Consider the following 19,507-nt stretch of genomic DNA (forward strand, 5'->3'; position numbering starts at 1 on the left):
ATAGTAATATTTCATCAGCTTTCTTCTTTATTTTTTATTTCAAGTTCTTGTGACAGAAAACCATCACTAAGAAAATGTTTGAAAACCACCTCAAATCATCAGACATATTTTATTTTTTTACTATTGTTAAGAGTCTGTTGTAAAACTAGCAAAAATATTCTGTTTCAAGAGAGAACATGGGGATGTTTCAACAGAAAACACATCTGAAATGTCAGTTGCAAGGTTCTTTTCTTTGCAGGTCCATGGTTTGTCAATGATTGCCACACAACCACATGATCAACTTTCACTAACCCCTGATGTACGTGTGACAATGACTCTGATTGGTTAGTGAGCCAGTGACACACATTAAGTTGACCAGCTGCAATCACATGATTCAGTTCCTGAATCGGAGCCCTTTCTTATGACATCTGACTGAGAGTCTCAGTTCCAAGTGTGTGTCCACTTTCCAGTTTCACTCCAAAATACTGAAAAGGGACAAATAATCAGTCTTAAATCCACTGTTGTTGGTTCAAATCACAAAATGTTGCTTTTTAAGCATTCAAAAATAGAAGTCTTTAGGATGAGTTCCTCTTTAAGGCCATAGGAGTGTCTTGTCAAAATAGTCAAGAGTTAGTCTTTTATAACTGACATGAAATCTATTTTTTGACAATCTGTAGTGTCATAACACCTTGAATTGTTTAGTAAAATGCAGCGTAGTAGTTTAAAAAGTCTGCCAAGGTCAACCATAAAAACACAATTTCAGAAATAACCATAATATGCCACAAGCTATGCATGACTTTCCATCTCTGAGCTGTGTCGTCTGTCAGCTGTGGAAGATTGGGATGCATTTTAGGATAAGCAAACAAAAAAAGAAAAGAGTTTAAGCAAGCAGCACTCCCTCCCCTCAAGACTAAGATCTTCTTTCTACTGGCATTGCTCTCTTAGATGTTTGCTGTGTGAGTAGACTATCAAGACTAAGCCTTAGAAACAGAATATGACGCCCCTTTATCAGTAAAGAAAAACTTACAAATGCTAAAATCGTACACAGTGGTGTCTTTGGTGTAAGACAAATGTTAAACTTGGTATTTCCAGTTTCCAAGTTAACAACTGAATCCAGAGGCCATAACACAAAGTCTGAAACTGGTGTCGGACATCAGAATGATTTTGTGCGTGAAAAAGTTTCAGTTTCCAGATCCAGAAGAGTTAAAGCAACTGTAGTGTGCGTTAGCGTTGTGCAGCTCATCCTTCAGCATACAAAGAATTCCCCTCTCGTGCCCTCTCAGTGTTAAATGTTCACAAATGCTAACTGTGCCAGAGGGCAAAGGAATGACACGCTGATATTAGTCAAGTTTCCCATGTGTAGTATCCAGAGCATGCGGTCCTTTTAACTCGAGGGGGAAACAAGCTGTCCTCTGTGTGCACTGTCTTGACCGTCAGGTTTTACCTAGGAGAGGGAATGAGATGAAATAGCCAAGGGCTGATCCCACGATGACCCCGAGGAAGATCCAGGTGTTGTAGGACATGACGCACAGCATCAGCATGTAGCCCAGAGTCACCTGCAGTATGTGGAGGACTGTCTGGATACCATGCAGCAACACACTGCAGAGGAAAGAGAGGAATACATGAGTTGGTTACACCAGGTACATTACATAAGTATGAGAGGATCTTTGCCTCATACACTGTCAGGATGTTACCGATGTTGCAAGACAAAGTTGCATATTGACTGGGTTCAATCATTGTGACAGATTAGGTGACAGTTAAACCATTTAACAGAAAGAAAGGACCATGTTCAGTCTTACATACAGTACAGGCCAAAAGTTTGGACACACCTTCTCATTCAATGCGTTTTCTTTATTTTCATGACTATTTACATTGTAGATTCTCACTGAAGGCATCAAAACTATGAATGAACACATGTGGAGTTATGTACTTAACAAAAAAAGGTGAAATAACTGAAAACATGTTTTATATTCTAGTTTCTTCAAAATAGCCACCCTTTGCTCTGATTACTGCTTTGCACACTCTTGGCATTCTCTCCATGAGCTTCAAGAGGTAGTCACCTGAAATGGTTTCCACTTCACAGGTGTGCCTTATCAGGGTTAATTAGTGGAATTTCTTGCTTTATCAATGGGGTTGGGACCATCAGTTGTGTTGTGCAGAAGTCAGGTTAATACACAGCCGACAGCCCTATTGGACAACTGTTAAAATTCATATTATGGCAAGAACCAATCAGCTAACTAAAGAAAAACCAGTGGCCATCATTACTTTAAGAAATGAAGGTCAGTCAGTCCGGAAAATTGCAAAAACTTTAAATGTGTCCCCAAGTGGAGTCGCAAAAACCATCAAGCGCTACAACCAAACTGGCACACATGAGGACCGACCCAGGAAAGGAAGACCAAGAGTCACCTCTGCTTCTGAGGATAAGTTCATCCGAGTCACCAGCCTCAGAAATCGCAAGTTAACAGCAGCTCAGATCAGAGACCAGATGAATGCCACACAGAGTTCTAGCAGCAGACCCATCTCTAGAACAACTGTTAAGAGGAGACTGCGCCAATCAGGCCTTCATGGTCAAATAGCTGCTAGGAAACCACTGCTAAGGAGAGGCAACAAGCAGAAGAGATTTGTTTGGGCCAAGAAACACAAGGAATGGACATTAGACCAGTGGAAATCTGTGCTTTGGTCTGATGAGTCCAAATTTGAGATCTTTGGTTCCAACCGCCGTGTCTTTGTGAGACGCAGAAAAGGTGAACGGATGGATTCCACATGCCTGGTTCCCACTGTGAAGCATGGAGGAGGAGGTGTGATGGAGTGGGGGTGTTTTGCTGGTGACACTGTTGGGGATTTATTCAAAATTGAAGGCACACTGAACCAGCATGGCTACCACAGCATCCTGCAGTGACATGCCATCCCATCCGGTTTGCGTTTAGTTGGACGATCATTTATTTTTCAACAGGACAATGACCCCAAACACACCTCCAGGCTGTGTAAGGGCTATTTGACCAAGAAGGAGAGTGATGGAGTGCTGCGGCAGATGACCTGGCCTCCACAGTCACCGGACCTGAACCCAATCGAGATGGTTTGGGGTGAGCTGGACCGCAGAGTGAAGGCAAAGGGGCCAACAAGTGCTAAACACCTCTGGGAACTCCTTCAAGACTGTTGGAAAACCATTTCAGGTGACTACCTCTTGAAGCTCATGGAGAGAATGCCAAGAGTGTGCAAAGCAGTAATCGGAGCAAAGGGTGGCTATTTTGAAGAAACTAGAATATAAAACATGTTTTCAGTTATTTCACCTTTTTTTGTTAAGTACATAACTCCACATGTGTTCATTCATAGTTTTGATGCCTTCAGTGAGAATCTACAATGTAAATAGTCATGAAAATAAAGAAAACGCATTGAATGAGAAGGTGTGTCCAAACTTTTGGCCTGTACTGTACGTCTAGCATGAGAAATGCTAAACTCACTCTTAACGCAGGTGCCAAGATAAACACAAAGAATATCACACACAGCTACAAAAGAGAGCTGCAGAGTGATATGAAGCTCACATATTACTGCAGTGTTGCTGCTTAACACAAATGACAAACATAAAAAACTCACCGAAATCACTGAACTCTTAATGTTTGATTTAACAAACACGAAGTGCTTGGACAGGGTCAAGAAAGCACCAAAAAGTCAACTGCTTTTTCATGTAGGAGATCAGATTGATTTTCTACGGAAGCCCATTTCCGCCAGTGACAGATTTTTTTCTTTTCTTAAAAAGTGAGTCATGACTTTGGAAAACCACACATGTATAGTCAATATTTTGACATACAAAGTCAAAATTATGAGATTAAGAGGTAAAAATATGGATTCTTCCTGTCAATTATGTACAGGGCAAAAAAACAATAATTACCTGAAAGTATCCAAGAGTGGTTTCACAAGAGAAAAAGTCAACATGCTATTTCTATATTCAGAAACTATTGGTGAGGACCAGTGGTGAACTACATAATATCTCAGTTAAAGGAGAGAGTTTATGGAACAGTTGTAGTGAGGAACAGAATGTTAAAAATGACGTATTGATCAAATATGAAAATGGACGTAATGGATGTAAAAGACCAGGGTACAGGAACTTAAGTTGCCTTTTGTAAGTTGTTTTTCTCTTTTCTGTTGTTGCTATGTTGCCTTGTTTGCCTGTTTTTGATTTGTTTTGTTGATTGCTGAATATGATGTGCCGTTAAAAGGGTCAGTGTTATAAGCTGTAGCTTCAGCCTACACCTTTTTCGGACTTCAGAAGCATCTTAGTTAATGTTAAATTACTTTATTGTAATGTTTTGCTCTGTATTATTTAAGTATCTGTCATTTTCTGTGAGAAGCTGTGACTTTACTTACATGAATTTGTAGATTAATACATGATGTTCTTATTTCTATTTGCAGACTGAAATAAATTCTAAATTAAAATTGTGAGATAAATTCTTACCATGAGCTTGTTTTTTCTCTTTACTGGCAGAAATGGGTTTCCATACTTTTCTGACTTCTAGCAATGCAGTGATTGTCATTTGATCTGCTTCCAAAACGTTTATTTTCTTTACAGTATAATCTTGTATTCCATTATTTACATGTTGCAGTAAAATATATGAGAAAAGCCAAATTATCACTTTGTAGATTACATGTGTGCAACTTTACTTAACTGCATCCACACCATTATGTTATAATTGTAAAACTTTTAAAACTAGAAAACAATCTCCTTACTCATGAGTATTTTAGCACCATTACAGAAATAATCTCGGACCACACTAACATGCCTGAAAACACATTCACGTACACTGATCACACCCGTAATGGTAAACACAAAGTAGATTGCCTGCAGTTGGTTGCTTAGTTACAGAAAAAAATACGGAGTTCTTCCTTCTAAAAGTGAGAACAAAGATTTCTTTGCTTGGACCAACAACAAATTTGAACTGTTCCTGAAGGTAACACATTAGTTCAAGGCGGTAAAGGCAGCAGAAAACATAGATTGGGAATCTTTGCAAAGCAAATATGACAATCTATGAGAGCAGTACCAGGAGCATTTCCAGTGCAGGAGGAAGCCAAAATGGGAGAGGAGTACCCGTACAAGAAGGCTGAGTCACAAAGGTATGTAGGCCTAGCTGTGGTTTGGCGTGATAAGACCAAATCAGAAAGCAAACGTAGATGTCTGCATCATCATCATTTTCTAAAGTCACAAGGATCCTGACCTGTTTCTGGTGAATCGAGTGGGAGGCTGTGACTCAATGGGGGTCAGCGAGGACTCAGAGGGGCTGCTTTCCAGCACAGAGACGCTGTCGCTGCGACTGGATGGAGGGGCAGCGTACGCAGACTGAGGCTGAGCCAATTTGGAACTGGTCCCCAGCCACACCCTCCACACTTTGAGCACCTCGTAGAAGACTGTCAGCAGCAGAACCACAAACACTGACAGCACCATCCCTGGAGACACAAACACACCACACACACATATTTATCTCACAGAGCTGGACTCAGAGTTGAATTTTCTTCAAACTTAAAACAAGAAATTGTTAATTGCTTTACATGATGTCATGTGTCTAATTTCTTTTCATACCACAGAGGTGTTAAAAAATGTAATGTGTGTTTTTATGGATGCATGAAGCTGGGGACAGAAGGAGAACAATATGAGGCTGCAAAAGTTGTGACAGTAGCAATGGCAAAAACTTCAATCTCTTTTCACCCCTGGATGAGCTGTTCTGTAAACTCTTCCTGAGTAATAAGAAAATGGACAGTGTCTGTTGACACAACACTGCAGTATGTTTTAACCAGATGAACTGGTTCTAAGGAGTTACAACTACTGGAAGAGATCCATCCCAACTCCTGTGAAGTGAAGATGTTGTTCGACACTCTTCGTCTTACCTGCGGGTCCGTGCACATCCCAGAAGTCAAACAGCAGTGTTACGCTGGTTGACACCCCAAACGTCATCTTAAGAAAACAAAAAAAGAGGAGAATATTAAAACCTCGAAATGGTTGCCAGGTGTACCAGGGGCATAAATTTTAGAATCACCAATTAACCTAAACTGCATGTCTTTGGACTGTGGGAGGAAGCTGGAGTACCCAGAGAAAACCCATGCTGACACGAGGAGTGCATGCAAAATCCCCACAGAGGACCCCCCCACCCCGAGTTTGGTCCATTGTGGTGAAGAGGGAGCTGAGCCGGAAGGCGAAGCTTTTGATTTACTTGTCCATCTACGCCCCAATCCTCACCTATGGTCATGAGCTCTGGGTAGGGATGGAATGAGATTGCGGATATAAGCGGCGGAAATGAATTTCCTCCGTGAGGTGTCTGGGCTCAGCCTTAGAGATAGGTTAAGGAGCTCTGACATCTCGAGGGAGCTCGGAGTAGAGCTGCTGCTCCTTTGCGTCTAAAGGGATTAGTTGAGGTGGTTCGGGCATCTGACTAGGATGCCTCCTGGGCGCCTCCCGCTGTAGGTGTCCCGGACACGTCCCACTGGTAGGAGGCCCTGGGGCAGATCCAGAACACGCTGGAGGGATTACATATCTCGTCTGGCCTGGGAACGCCTTGGGGTCCCCCAGGAGGAGCTGGAAAGCGTTGCTGGGGAGAGGGACGTCTGGGGTGCTTTGCTCAGCCTGCTGCCCCCACGACCCAGCCCTGGATAGGTGGATGAAAATGGATGGATGGATGGATCCATGTAAGAAGTGGTGCTCTACTACTTGTGTTTCTTCAGTTGTCTTGCGGGAAATTAACACTTTCTGCACGCAGAATTATCTCCATATTCTTTTATGACGCAGTCAAACCCTCATCTGTTCTACATATCATTTTTTGGATTCCTTAAATAAAAAATAAAAAAGCTAACTTCATTCTGTTCTGAACAAATATCCATTCAGCTGGTCTTGCCCCATACTTACAGGATCTATTGTCCCACAAAAGTACACTCTGTTCTGCCCTGTGACTGCAGACTGACAGAGGAATGTGCTGTTTGTGTGTGTGTCCATTACTCAGCCCTCAGCCTGCTGCCCAATCCCTGCCAGGCTCTTTCCTTCTCCTCCCTGCTAATTCACCACCTGTCCTGGCATGACTTTCTCCCACCAGCTGCACACTGGTGAAGGTCGACTTGACATCAAACCTACAACCTTGACGTTCCAAGTCAATGAATCATTTGGTCGATCAAGTGAATATTAGCTGACGATTCTAATAATCCATTTGTCATTTAAATAATTTATCGGGCTGAGTAAACTCTGGTTTGAGCTGCTCTAATGTGAGGATTCTCTCCTACATTGTACTAAAATGTATGTATTGGGCTTCTGGACTGTTAGCTGGACATAACAAGCAATTTAAAGATGTTACCTTGACCTCTGAGAACATGTGATAGGCATTTCTCTCTTTCTTTCTTTATTTTTTTTGACCACAAAGATTTTGAGAGGCATGTTTTTGGTTCAGGGGTTTGAGGTGCATTATATCATATGACCAGGATGTCTGCTTAAATCTTATGATAACATCACCATAATAAAGTCTGACAGGGCAGAAAACACAAGGAGTGAGATGAGAAAACAGGCTGTAAGCCAGATGATCAAAGCCAATATATGTGGAGGGAAAACCAGCAGTTTGTCCACCTGTAATGTCGGTAACAATCCTTCATTGCACCAGGAAGTTGGTCTGTAAACTGTGACGGATGTTTACAACAGTAAGTATGGGTTAAAATTTTATCCATCAATCAATCTTATTCAATCCTATCTGGCTACCATTGTGGTTTGTTTAAACCCTCACTGATTGTCTGACTGCTCAGCTCTCTTGCCCTGTCAGACTTATTTTTAGTGATGTCATCATACTCCCAAATCCCAGCAATTTACTTGGTGAGTATGGTGTTAGAAATAGAAATCCCTACAAAATCCTTCAAAAACAAGATTCTATTGGATTAGATGTGAGAGACGGAAAAAAGGAAGGACTGGTTCTGAAGAATAATGACCGTTAACTCACTCGTTATTTTCAGTTTTATGTCAGACTTGTAGAAACTTGTGACACTGATAGAGAGACTCCTGAACTTGAACAACTGAATGTCGTTCACGTTGGCGGGTTTAGCTCGATAGACACAGACTAGTTCCTGCATGAAACTGCTCATGGTGAGATCTGTGGATTATCTTGAGTAACTGCTTCATGATTTCTACATCGAGACATTGCTGTTGAATTTTTCAAATGTCTCACCACAAGCCAAGAGACATCTAGGCAGACATCTCTACAGCCGATATCTCAAACACTCTGCAACTCACACCAAAACAGTCTAGATTGATAAATAGCACTACAGCTACAAGGAAAACATGTACTGTCCCTTTAAATATAGTTAAATGTCAAAGCAACATTTAAAAAGTGCATAAGTACTGTAAGAGTGATGCAGAGGACAGAAACATTTGAGGCAGCGTGAAAGCCAAATATAGACAACTTGAGTCAACAGTCCAACTCAAGGCCAGGCCCAGTGATTATTGTCAGCTTATCTTACAGCCTGAGAAAACCACAGGCTTGTTTGCAAGGTGAATGTTGAGAACATGTTCAGTACACATTCACAGGACAGTGCAGGTACTTTAGCACGCTTAAGCCAACATGTACTTTACACTTGGGCTGTACGTTTCATTTTCTTTTTTAAATCTGCCAGACAGCTGTGGGTTGACATTCATGTCAAAAGCAAATGCCAACCAACTTATGTAAAGTCTTGAAATATGCTTGAGGTACAAGCTGTACTTTTGATCTAATTGTCATTCCAACATTAACATATTAAGACACATTCATCATTAAAAGTGCATCGGTGCATTGAAAATCTGAGTGCAATACAGGATGAGTTTGAATTCAAATAATGTGCATATGGTTGAGTAAAATGATAGAAATCACTATACATACAGCACACAATGCATGTAAACTATTTATAGTTTGTGCCTCTTGTGTGTTACGGTTAGTGTTACATGGATGACACAAAGGGGCTAGAGAAAAATCGATACAGCATAGTATCCCAGTATTTTTGTGTGGCAATATCATATCATCACACATTGCCAAGATGATCAATATTACAAATACAAATTAAACTTTAAATTAGGTAGCCTACTAGAAGAATATCATATATTGCTTTTTCAGTCCACTGCATGCATTTTGCTGCAAATAGAAAATGGCTGAAGTGAGATGAACAGACTGTCAACATCTGTTTTATCTAATAAGATTCAAAGTTTTCCTCAGGGAACATAATTTACAGTTAAAAAGGAAATATATCACAATTTATTTTATCGCAATATTACTGTATTGCGGCTAAACTATGGTGATAATATCGTATCGTGGATCCTCTGGTGATTCCCACCCAGACTATCATACTTGGTATTTCATTTCTTATTCTTATCAAAGCCATGTGGGTGTGAGCTAATGCAGTTTCTGCTCGCTATGGCTGCCTGACAGGAAGGAAAAACACATATTAAAATTCTTAAAAGCAATGTTTTGCTTTGGAAAAAGCCAGGCAACACTAAGAAGCACATGTGATTTGACTGGGTTAAATGTAGGGCTGGGCAATAACTGAATATAATCTTATACTGACTGTCATTTTGTGATGATATGTAATGATAGTATCACAGTTTCCAATTGAATGAGTCAAAGCAAATTGTAGTTAGACACAATACAATTAGTTTTAGGCAGGTAATTTCAGCCCTAATTAAAATTAGCTATTGAAACTAGCCTAAAGGTGTCATAGATGTTTCAAGTTGTGACAGGCTGTGCTAACTTCTCCCCCACTTCCCCAACTGGAAATACTGCTGTCTAAGTGGGTCAACAGGTTTAAGCATTCACTATATTACTGTGGGGTTATTATGGTCTGCTCCCTATAGTCAGTGTCAGATTTCCACACGCTGAACGCCACATTTTAACATGTAGGGACATATTTCAAATGCAGAATAACATGTGAAATACTGTTACATGATCCTGCGACAAACAAACACCCAACTTACGGACATCATGGTGAACTTGCTGAGCTCAGGCTAACACACGGTTGCAGCGGTTATTGACTCCAGTTCCCCATCGCAGGCGGCTCACAGTCCGGGCTACAGCTGGTGCTCGAGTGCAGTCAATAAGGTAGGAGCAATTTTTCAATTGTACCTCAGCGGCAGCGGCAGCAGCAGCCAGTGTGCACAGCTGCTCACATCGTGCAGCAGAAACGAAGCTACCTCCTGACTTCAGACAATAAACAGAGGGCTGACGGGTAGTGGAGTTTTTCAGCAACTGGGAACGAAGGCGTAGTGCGAATAATAAATCGAAATGGTTATTAAATTCCGTAAAAGTCGTCCGGAACCCAACTGTTATCGAGCAGGATGGGTAAAACTGACCATAATTTGCATTATAAACGACGTTTAGTTGATATTAGCCAAGAAATGTAGGCGTTGGAGCGCTGGACACTGATTCAAGGTAGTGCGCATGCGCAAATCACATCGCCACAAATACTTGGATCACGTGACAGACGGAGGTAGCCGAAGGGATTCGTACTTTTTCGGCTACTTGCATTTTTTTTTTTGTACTATAAAAGGCAAAAATTAAAATAAAATAAAATAAATTAAAATAAAATAAAATGTATAAAACAATAAAAATTAAAAAAAAGGAAGGAGGCTGATTAATATTGGAAGACAGAAAATATAAAAAGAATTCTGATTAAATAATACATTTAATGTAATTTAATAATAATTTTATATAATTGTTCAAAAATTTTAATGTGGGGTTACTTTGTGCTTACTATGTTTTTTTTATTATGAAAATCATATCAACCTACCAAACCACATCAGATATATTATTATTATTTTGCTAAATCCTAATCCTTAACAGATGCAATATTTACATTTTGGGAAATTTCATCATACAGTATTGTTTACTGAAATACTGTCCAGTTATCTACGGCACGGCAGTGCAGTGGTTAGCAGTCACCTCACAGCAAGAGGGTCACTGGTTCGGACCAGGGGTGGGGGAGCCCTCCTGTGCGGAATTTGCGTGTACTCCCTGTGTCAGCATGGGTTTTCATTGGGTACTCCAGCTTCCTCCCACAGTCCAAAGACATGCAGGTTAACTGGTGACTCTAAATTGTCCGTAGGTGTGAATGGTTGTCCGTCTCTATGTCAGCCCTGTGATAGTCTGGCGACCTGTCCAGGGTGTACCCCGCCTCTCACCCAATGTCTACGTCTGAATAAATAGAAATGTTTGCTTTTATGTGACACACTTTAAATTGCCTTGTTGTTGAAAGATGGTATCATGCTCAAAAGAAAAGGAAAATAAGTTATATAAATAAGTTGACTCTGTCCACATAAGCAACAAAAAAAGGTCATATAATTTTATTGTTATACTGTACAGTACAACTTTGATGTGATTCTGCACTGTATGTTGAAATATTACATTTACTGATTGAGGTGCTACTATTAGTATCTGCATACTGCACCTGTAAACAGTTTACAAGTAGAAAAATACAAAACCAGACACCACTCATCAATATGTGAGGGGGGAAAGAATGAAAAATAAAAACACAGAACAAGTGGGGCTTCATAAAGCTATAGTACCTTTTGGTGGAGAAGAATTCAACAGAATCAGGATCGATAAAGGCAGCGTAAAATGACTTCAGGGAGTTGCTGCTGCAGCGTTCATGGAGACGAGAGGAATTGCACATATTTTCTAAAACAAGAATAAAAACGAAAGTCCAACAGGTCTAAGGTCCAGTTTCCTTGCTGTTTTTTAAAAGCTACATTTGTATACATCAAGTGCACTTGGCACAGTCCACAGGGGACGGAACAGGAAGAGCTGCACGAGCACATCCTGACGTCCTCGCTGACAGAGGAAAAAGAAAAAGTCCATCACAAGATCCTGTAAGAGGTGGCGGGAGTCCAGACTCTTTAAGGCATGCATTTACAATAATGTAGAGTCAGAAGTAGTTTGGGGGACTGTCAGGTTTCTAATGGTAACAGCAGTTTTTTTGGGAGAAAATTTCAAAGCTGATGAGGCTCACAAAATGAAATACAATTTCCGGAGAAACGTGGCAACGTGATTTACAGTCAGGAGCCGACACCAGCACTGAGATCTTGTTCTAAATTCACAGAATGACTTTGAGATTGTACTAAAATGTGATAAAACAAGAGAAACACATTTACAGTGACACAAACATTTGTCAGAGCAGTTGTGCTTAAGATTTTCAGTGGTCGTAGTTTCCCACAGAAAAGTGACAATGAATATGTGCTGACGCTTTTGCAACGCTGTTGGGCTGGGTGACATGGGTCAAATCATTATAATTACATAAACAAGGACATTTACTGTCATCAAGGTAAAACAGAATATGACAAATATATGCAAAATCAGATGCAATCACTGAAGTGTGGTCCACTGTAAATCAGATTAAACTCCTTATATGTGCATAACAAAACCTTCTGTCAGTCATTTTGTTCATATTAAAATTACAGCTTGCTGAGATTAATTAATTTGGGCAAAGGAGTGATAACATAATAAGATCATATCATAGTATGGTTACACTTTAATTTGTAAAATATTCAGCTATCACCCAGCCCATGTACACAGGCAAAGAAAAACTTCAGATAATTTAACACAAACGCTGAGTCATGAACCAGTTTGAAATGAAGTTTAAAGATATACTATGCAGGATTTCCCTTAGAAACAGATAGTCTCATATAGAAGTAATCCCTCTCATCATCACGTAGGGCCCACTGGAAGTGTCAGGGCATTTTTCTCATTTTTAAAAAAAGGTAGCGACCGGGTGAAGCATCAGACATCCAAGAGGAAGCCACAAAATTGCAAAAAATGCAAATATAGCAAAACAAAACGCCAAACAAGAGTGAATCTGGGGCTGGCTTTTACTCACTTTCCCTGGTGAGCATGCTAACAAACAGCAACCAATCCTGCACAGTATACCTTTAAGTGAAAACAGACCCACTTACACAGGCACACGTACAGTAGATGTGCACCCACAAATCCATGCAAACTGTAAAAAGTGCCGTTTTGTGCACATGTATGTTCATAATCTGCACCAACTGAAATTTCAGAAGGATTCTCGTCTCACTAATGTAACACTAAATGAAAGTCAAGGCAACAAACAGGAGAAAAAACAACATATAATCTCAATCAGACTGTTGGGATGATGCTAAACACTCGCATCACATCTCACGACAACACCTATATCAAACCTCAGTTAGTCACTTCTGCAAACAACATGGCTGATTGTGTCAGTACAAGTTGATTTAAACTTGTACTGGCGACGGCCACAAGAGGGCAGAGGAAGACTGCGTCAGCACTGCAGTCATTTTACCCAGCTGCAGGAGAAATGAGCCTCATCTGCAGATAAACTGTCCTATGAATACAAAACTGGTGTCAAAGCAGAACCTCTCAGGGATATGACGCAACATATGGTGGCACTACAGGGGTGATATATATTTATATATTCATCTTTTCCAAAGTGAGATCAGTGCACATGCTCCTCTTTGTTTCTCCACATAAGTGATCTTGTCCAGAAACTAAATGTGCAGAAAAATGTAAATATCCCAATTGGTTGATTAATTTTAACAGAAATAATGTTTAAAAACACACAGATTATAATGTGACTGGATTTATTCATATAACTACAATATATTAAAGTAGTTTTTACTGCTACCTCTGTTTTAAGTGATACAACTGAGAGGTGTTGCTGAGTCACTATTTATCTCTAAAGCCTCTGTGTGTAGGATTCTAACAATTTCTGACTGGCAACATGGAGTGGCATTATAAAATAAGACACCGTAGCAGACGGCAATGCATGCAGCTACAAAACACAGACTCAGTTTCTAACTGGGGTTGTTTTATATTTGCTGAAACAAAGACTGAAACCATCAGAATGACTTTAAAGTTTCATTTATGCTCAGTGATAGATGAGTATACAGACAAGGACGGTGCCTTCTGTCTGTACGCCATTATCTGTATCTGTATTTGTATCTGTTCAACCAACAAAAATATATCTGTCTCTATCTGTATTCAGACAGAAGTGGGCGTGGTTTATACCCCAAGTCATGTTAAATCGGGCAAATATTGTATTTTCCAACCTATAATTCATTGGCAATGCCATTGTTGTGCCTTCAAAGCATCAAAGTGATTTAATATTTGTATGTATTAATTATGAAATATATCTCCACATCCTCATACTGTTGTCTACCTTTCTTCCCTATCTATCTATCTATCTATCTATCTATCTATCTATCTATCTATCTATCTATCTATCTATCTATCTGTCTGTCTGTCTGTCTAGCGATCACTTTTCACTAATGTGTAGTAAAGGAAATGACTAGCTAGAGAAGTCAAAGTCCTGTGTTGCATTTTCATCTTGCGGTCATCCCGAATAATATCAAGCAACTTTGGGTAGAATTAACAAGTTTCTATGTATTTGGGTAGATCGTTCTGAGTACACTACCGTGGGACGGGAGGAAGACATTTTAAGAATCGAAGAACAGAAAAACTCAGTGATATAGTTAAAAGAATTCTCCATCCACATATTGCAATGTATTTAATGACCTCACAGAACTCCAGCTTCTACAACGCCAGCTCCGTTAAAAGTTATGTTATTATTACAACCTTCTCCAACGTTGCCATGATTGTTAATGTCACAAACTTTTGATTCTGCCTTCTGGCGCCATCTAGTGGATGTTTCTGTGCCAACATGAAGGACACATGGAAGTTTGTGGGCAGTGATAGTTACATTACATAACGGCGGGAGTATAAACTGAGGCTGCACAAAATGCAAAACGAAACAAACACTGTGATTACTTCGGCAGATATTGCGACGAGTTCTGATTCTAGCGGGAATTGTAATTTCTGCATTTCATTTTCACTGATAAAAAAAAAAAGATGATAGAATTTTTGCTGGGGTCTGTACCGTCCAAGCATGTTCCCTTACGTCTAGAATATAAGTTGTAGGCTGGAGCATCTTTGTAGCACCACAATGCCTCATTTACTGTATAATGGTATGTTGGACACATTTTACCTTCATCAAAAATCAAATACTCAAATCAAATAATTGTGCAGCCCTGTTATAAATGAGCCCATAATCATCAAAATCCTACACACAGAGATTTAAATACTCAAACTAGACAAACCACAACCTCTGGCATTAAGTTCTCCTTTCAACGTCAAGCATAAAGACAGCTCTGCCCTGCTGATGACGAGGACAACTGAGACACAAACGGACAGCGGTGGACCACAATAACAAGTGCACAATTGGAACAAGACTACAGAAAAGGCCAACATTTGATCTCGCCAAACATGAACCCTCAGTAGGCCGAACTCATATTCAAGGCATCACAGATGCAGAAGTTCATTGATAAAACAACAGATCTTACTCCGCCCCATGAAAGAATCATGTCCAATCACTGGATATTCTAAATGCTGTACGATGATTCAAAATACTTTTTTTAGGCACAGTGATTTTCACCCGTTCTGTCTGACAATACCTGATGGGACATGAGGTGAAATTATATTCCGTATAAGATATGATCCCTTTTTTTTTTACTTATTTGAGGACAAAGAATCTTTGGGGTGTTCGGAAGTGGAGTTATCATCCATCCTCTTTAACCCAGCGTGTCTCTGTCGTGGTTACTCTTGAGGCAAATGCAGACAGGTGTGGGTGGGCGTGGCCATGATGCTTCGTCACCTGCGTCTTCTCTACTGTCTACTGTTGAAACTGGAGTTGGCGCTGCTGCAGCTTTCCTCGTAAGTGGGCGGGGGCTCTATAACACACAAAGGTAGAAAAATAGTCAGTAATATAGTTGATGTCACCTCTGTTCCACGACTTATCAAGTAAGTCAGTGGGATTCATCGTATAGGGACACGTTAAACATGCTCATATAATCAGTGTTGGGGGTGACGCCTTACCGTAATCCCAAAATAACACAATAATGTAACACGATTCCTCTCTAAATTCAATAGTCACTGCACAGTTACTTATCAAACAATTATGTCCTTTCATACACTCCATAAGTTTTCAAATTATCTGCATAATGGCTGGATAGAAAAAAAAAGTGCTGACACCACAACACCATATCGTGCGTGGGCCCGGGCAGACTTGCGCTGACTCAGTGGAGAAACAGAATGTCTGGAAACTACTTGAGAGACTCCTTTTGATGAGGTATAACCGCTGCTTTTATGATGAACGTGTCAAATAAGCTGGACTACTGAGCATTAAATGCAGTTTATGTGCCAGTTAAACTTTTACTCTCCCTTTTAATTCTGTCATCATCTAAAGGTGTCACGAGGGCTAGTCTCTTATATTATTTTATTTACTCATATCCTATTTTGAGGCAATTAATATTTGCAATAGATGGTGTTAGAAAAGACAACCTCTTTTATATTGTTTTATATACTGATATAGTTTCAGTTTGAGGCAGTTATAACCTACAGTAAGCTGCTTTGATTCTCCTGATCCTCGTTTTGTGCTGATATGTGGGCATATGTAAGGTTTAGCATCATATTGTTAACTTGCAATTAATACATGACAATGCAACTCAAGTGATGTTACAAAGTAACGCAGAAGTAATGTAACAATTTAGTTTCTACAGGGTGTAATTAAGTAAAATAATGTATTACTTTTCAAAAAACTAATAAATAATGTGTAATACATTACTTTTTTTGAGTAGCAACCCCAACACTGCTATCACCGGTGGACAAAGACTGCCTCCTCACCCTCAAACCCACTCCCTCAAACTAGAGGGTCACCAGTTCAAGGCCCCGTACGGACCAAGTATGGACATCTCTCCATTTAATGCACGTACAGGTCCTGTTTGTGCATGTGAGTGTATACCGGGCCTGTGTGTATATTACAACAGAGTTAAAAAATTTGAATTTCCCCTCGAGAATTAATAATCTTCTTCTCCTCCTCCTCTCCTGTCAAACATAGACTCATTGCCTTTACAGTACGCGGACCGATCATGCTGTCGTGCATTGTCAACCCCTAAACGCCCATGCTGAGCCAGGAAAACACTGCAGGATTACATGTTATGGGATTACTGAGTTTTAGTTGTGAATGCTTCAGCAGCCACATTCAATGGACTCAAATTCTGTGCAACAAAAACTCAATGAATGTATGGAGGTGTATTGGAGTGTATGGAAGCATTCACAGTGTCGCGTCATCCATCATTTGCTTTCATTTGAAATGTAAAGTACCTGTCTTCACCTTCTGATCTAGGGCGCATTCAAGAGCACTTACTATACCAAGGTGTTTACAGCACTACAAAATATAACTGGTGCACAATGTTCTTGCAATGTCCCTCAACAGAACTATAATCTAAGATGCCAGCCACTGTGGGGACATTATTTTGGCAATGTCAGGACCTTTGCATGGGTAGGAAGTTGCCATGCAAGGATTCTCAAGTACCCAAACAGGATTTGTCTTTGATAAAGTGATAAAACTTTGCACCCTCAGCTCTGTTGTGCTACGGTTTAGATGTAACTTGAGTCAAGAGATTGTGAGATTAGGCTACTTGTGTTTGCCTTATTAAGGTTTCCCTACTATACAAGGACATATAACAACAATGTCAGAAGAGTCGACTCATGGCTCAACACCAGCCAGAGTTCATCTGGTTACAGAAACTGAACGTCAGACAACTCACTCCTTGAACGGCCTGCGATGAAAACATAAAACAGATATTTCAAAGCATGGACTGTGATAGGGACGACAGTGTGAGAAACTTATTTAAGAACCCACCATGAGGGTAGTCCCAGCTGCTGTACTCTGGAGGAAGGATGAGAGAACAGGAAGTGGGTACAGGAGTGACGTCTCCCTCGGTGAAGAAAGGTATGGTGGCCCCGGTGGACACACAGAACAGTGGAGCCGAGGCGTCGGGTCGTCTGTGGCTGGGAGGAAGGGCTGCACCGGGTGCGTGGCTGAAGGCACTGGGGGACATGGTGACCGGATGACCTGAGGGATCCTGCTGAGAGTGACTCTTGGTGGGAATCTCCTCACTAGCCAAGCCTCCTGCACACAGCTCCTCCTCTGGATCCTCCTCTGCCGGCGGGGCGCTGGGTGTCACGCCCGTTGCCCTGGGTCCGATGGTCACAGCGCAGTGGTCCGGACTGGAGGGCATGGGTCTCGATGGAGACAAGTTCACAGCAATGTTCCCAATGTAGATTGGCAAAGTGACGATTGCCTCTGGAGATTTTAGTGACACCTGTAACACATATTTGTGTTGGCAAACACACACAAAACATTAAAGTACTATGGAAGCTCAGAAGATAAGTACATCTGACACATGTATCTCTCACACACACACACACACACACACACACACTCTGACCTGAATGAAATAGTCGATGTCTATGAGGCTGCAGCCGGCCAGTGCAGACTGAGGAAGAGGAGGGACGATGATCTGCTCTCTCCACTCTGCGTGTTTTCCTGCTTTCACCCCGGCTCCCTCCACCTCTGCGATGGTCCGCAGGTCAAACACAGGCCGTTTGGTCTTATAAGTCACTTTCTGTTGTGACAGAGAAAAAAAAAAGATGTGACAGTGCCGTCAAACCACTTCACCCATCTCTGGATTATTGGAAAGGGAAAGCGTTCCTTTGAAATGGATCAAGAGAACCTCCATTACTGTTATCTCAAGGTATAGAGAGATTTTATGTGCACCCATATGAGGGGATTAGTTCTGTGAATGGTTTGAAGCTTCGGAGTCCAGCAGAGATTTATAATACATCCCTAAAATGGAAATTTCCGGGGGGCAGAGCACACTGACTGTGCTCATAATAATGGTATTTGGGACAGGGCAAAAACTGTGTTTCGCTTTCTTATATAGATTTTATGATCCATTATCGTTATTCATTTGTTTTTACAGTACACCTGAATGGTACTCAACACCTAAAAAACAAACGAAACAAAACAAAATCCAGGGATCCTACACATTTCACATCAGGGTTGTATCGTCTTATCAGGGTTTACTGGCCGATATTCACCTCGTAGTCGCCATCAGCAAATAAGATGACATTCACTGATGGCAGTGGTCAATGTTTTTTTGTCATGTCACGTCAGTTTTGTGCGGGGGCTCAAGACCAACAGTATCCCGTCGTTTCAGAGACCATAGAAAATGTGTCTGAGATCTTCCCTGGGACACCGTCGGGATGAAAGGCGATGACTCACAGTCGTTTTCAAATCAGCAGGAAGAGAGCTAGTTGAAATTAGCTGTTAGCAGTCAGTGGCTGAAATACATGTTCATGGGGGTTATATTGAGTTACATCATGATGCGTTCAAGCTCTATTCAGTTAAAATGAGTATAAGACGAAGATAAAATATGAAGTCATCATGATGTAATCCTGTAAAATGTAGTTTTTGCTGATAAACTTTAATTATAACAGTTGTTTAAAGAGACATTTGTTGATGTCTTTACAGGAATATAAAATAGAAATCAAATGGCTTTTGAAGCAGTTGTTATTTATGGTGTTTTTCATGTGAAAGGTTAAATTACAGGTTGTTTAAAAAATCTGTATCATTAAATTCGTGCACATTCAAAGATAATGTAATGAAATTCTTTAAC

General features: G+C 40.6%; 2 protein-coding genes across 2 annotated transcripts in view; both read right to left on the reverse strand.

Annotated features, from left to right (window-relative positions):
- Window positions 1-4: 4 nt before the first annotated feature.
- slc31a2 (solute carrier family 31 member 2) lies at window positions 5-10,390 on the reverse strand. The gene is made up of 4 exons (XM_033646627.2): window positions 9,935-10,390; window positions 5,857-5,923; window positions 5,190-5,418; window positions 5-1,578 (listed from the first exon to the last, which is right to left on the reverse strand). Exons 1-4 carry the CDS (start codon window positions 9,941-9,943, stop codon window positions 1,413-1,415), a joined length of 471 nt encoding a protein of 156 aa, XP_033502518.1. The 5' UTR covers window positions 9,944-10,390; the 3' UTR covers window positions 5-1,412.
- Window positions 10,391-11,276: 886 nt separating this feature from the next.
- arrdc1b (arrestin domain containing 1b) overlaps window positions 11,277-19,507 on the reverse strand; it is a 68,110-nt gene continuing 59,879 nt past the window's right edge. The window contains exons 6-8 of the mRNA XM_033647428.2: window positions 18,278-18,454; window positions 17,689-18,151; window positions 11,277-15,715 (exon numbers count right to left, since the gene is read on the reverse strand). Of these exons, the coding sequence (XP_033503319.1) occupies window positions 15,651-15,715; window positions 17,689-18,151; window positions 18,278-18,454 (705 nt within the window). The 3' untranslated portion in view covers window positions 11,277-15,650. The remainder of the gene's footprint in view (window positions 15,716-17,688; window positions 18,152-18,277; window positions 18,455-19,507) is intronic.

This window comes from Epinephelus lanceolatus, chromosome 19, assembly GCF_041903045.1.
Source record: "Epinephelus lanceolatus isolate andai-2023 chromosome 19, ASM4190304v1, whole genome shotgun sequence".
Lineage (NCBI taxonomy): Eukaryota > Metazoa > Chordata > Actinopteri > Perciformes > Serranidae > Epinephelus > Epinephelus lanceolatus.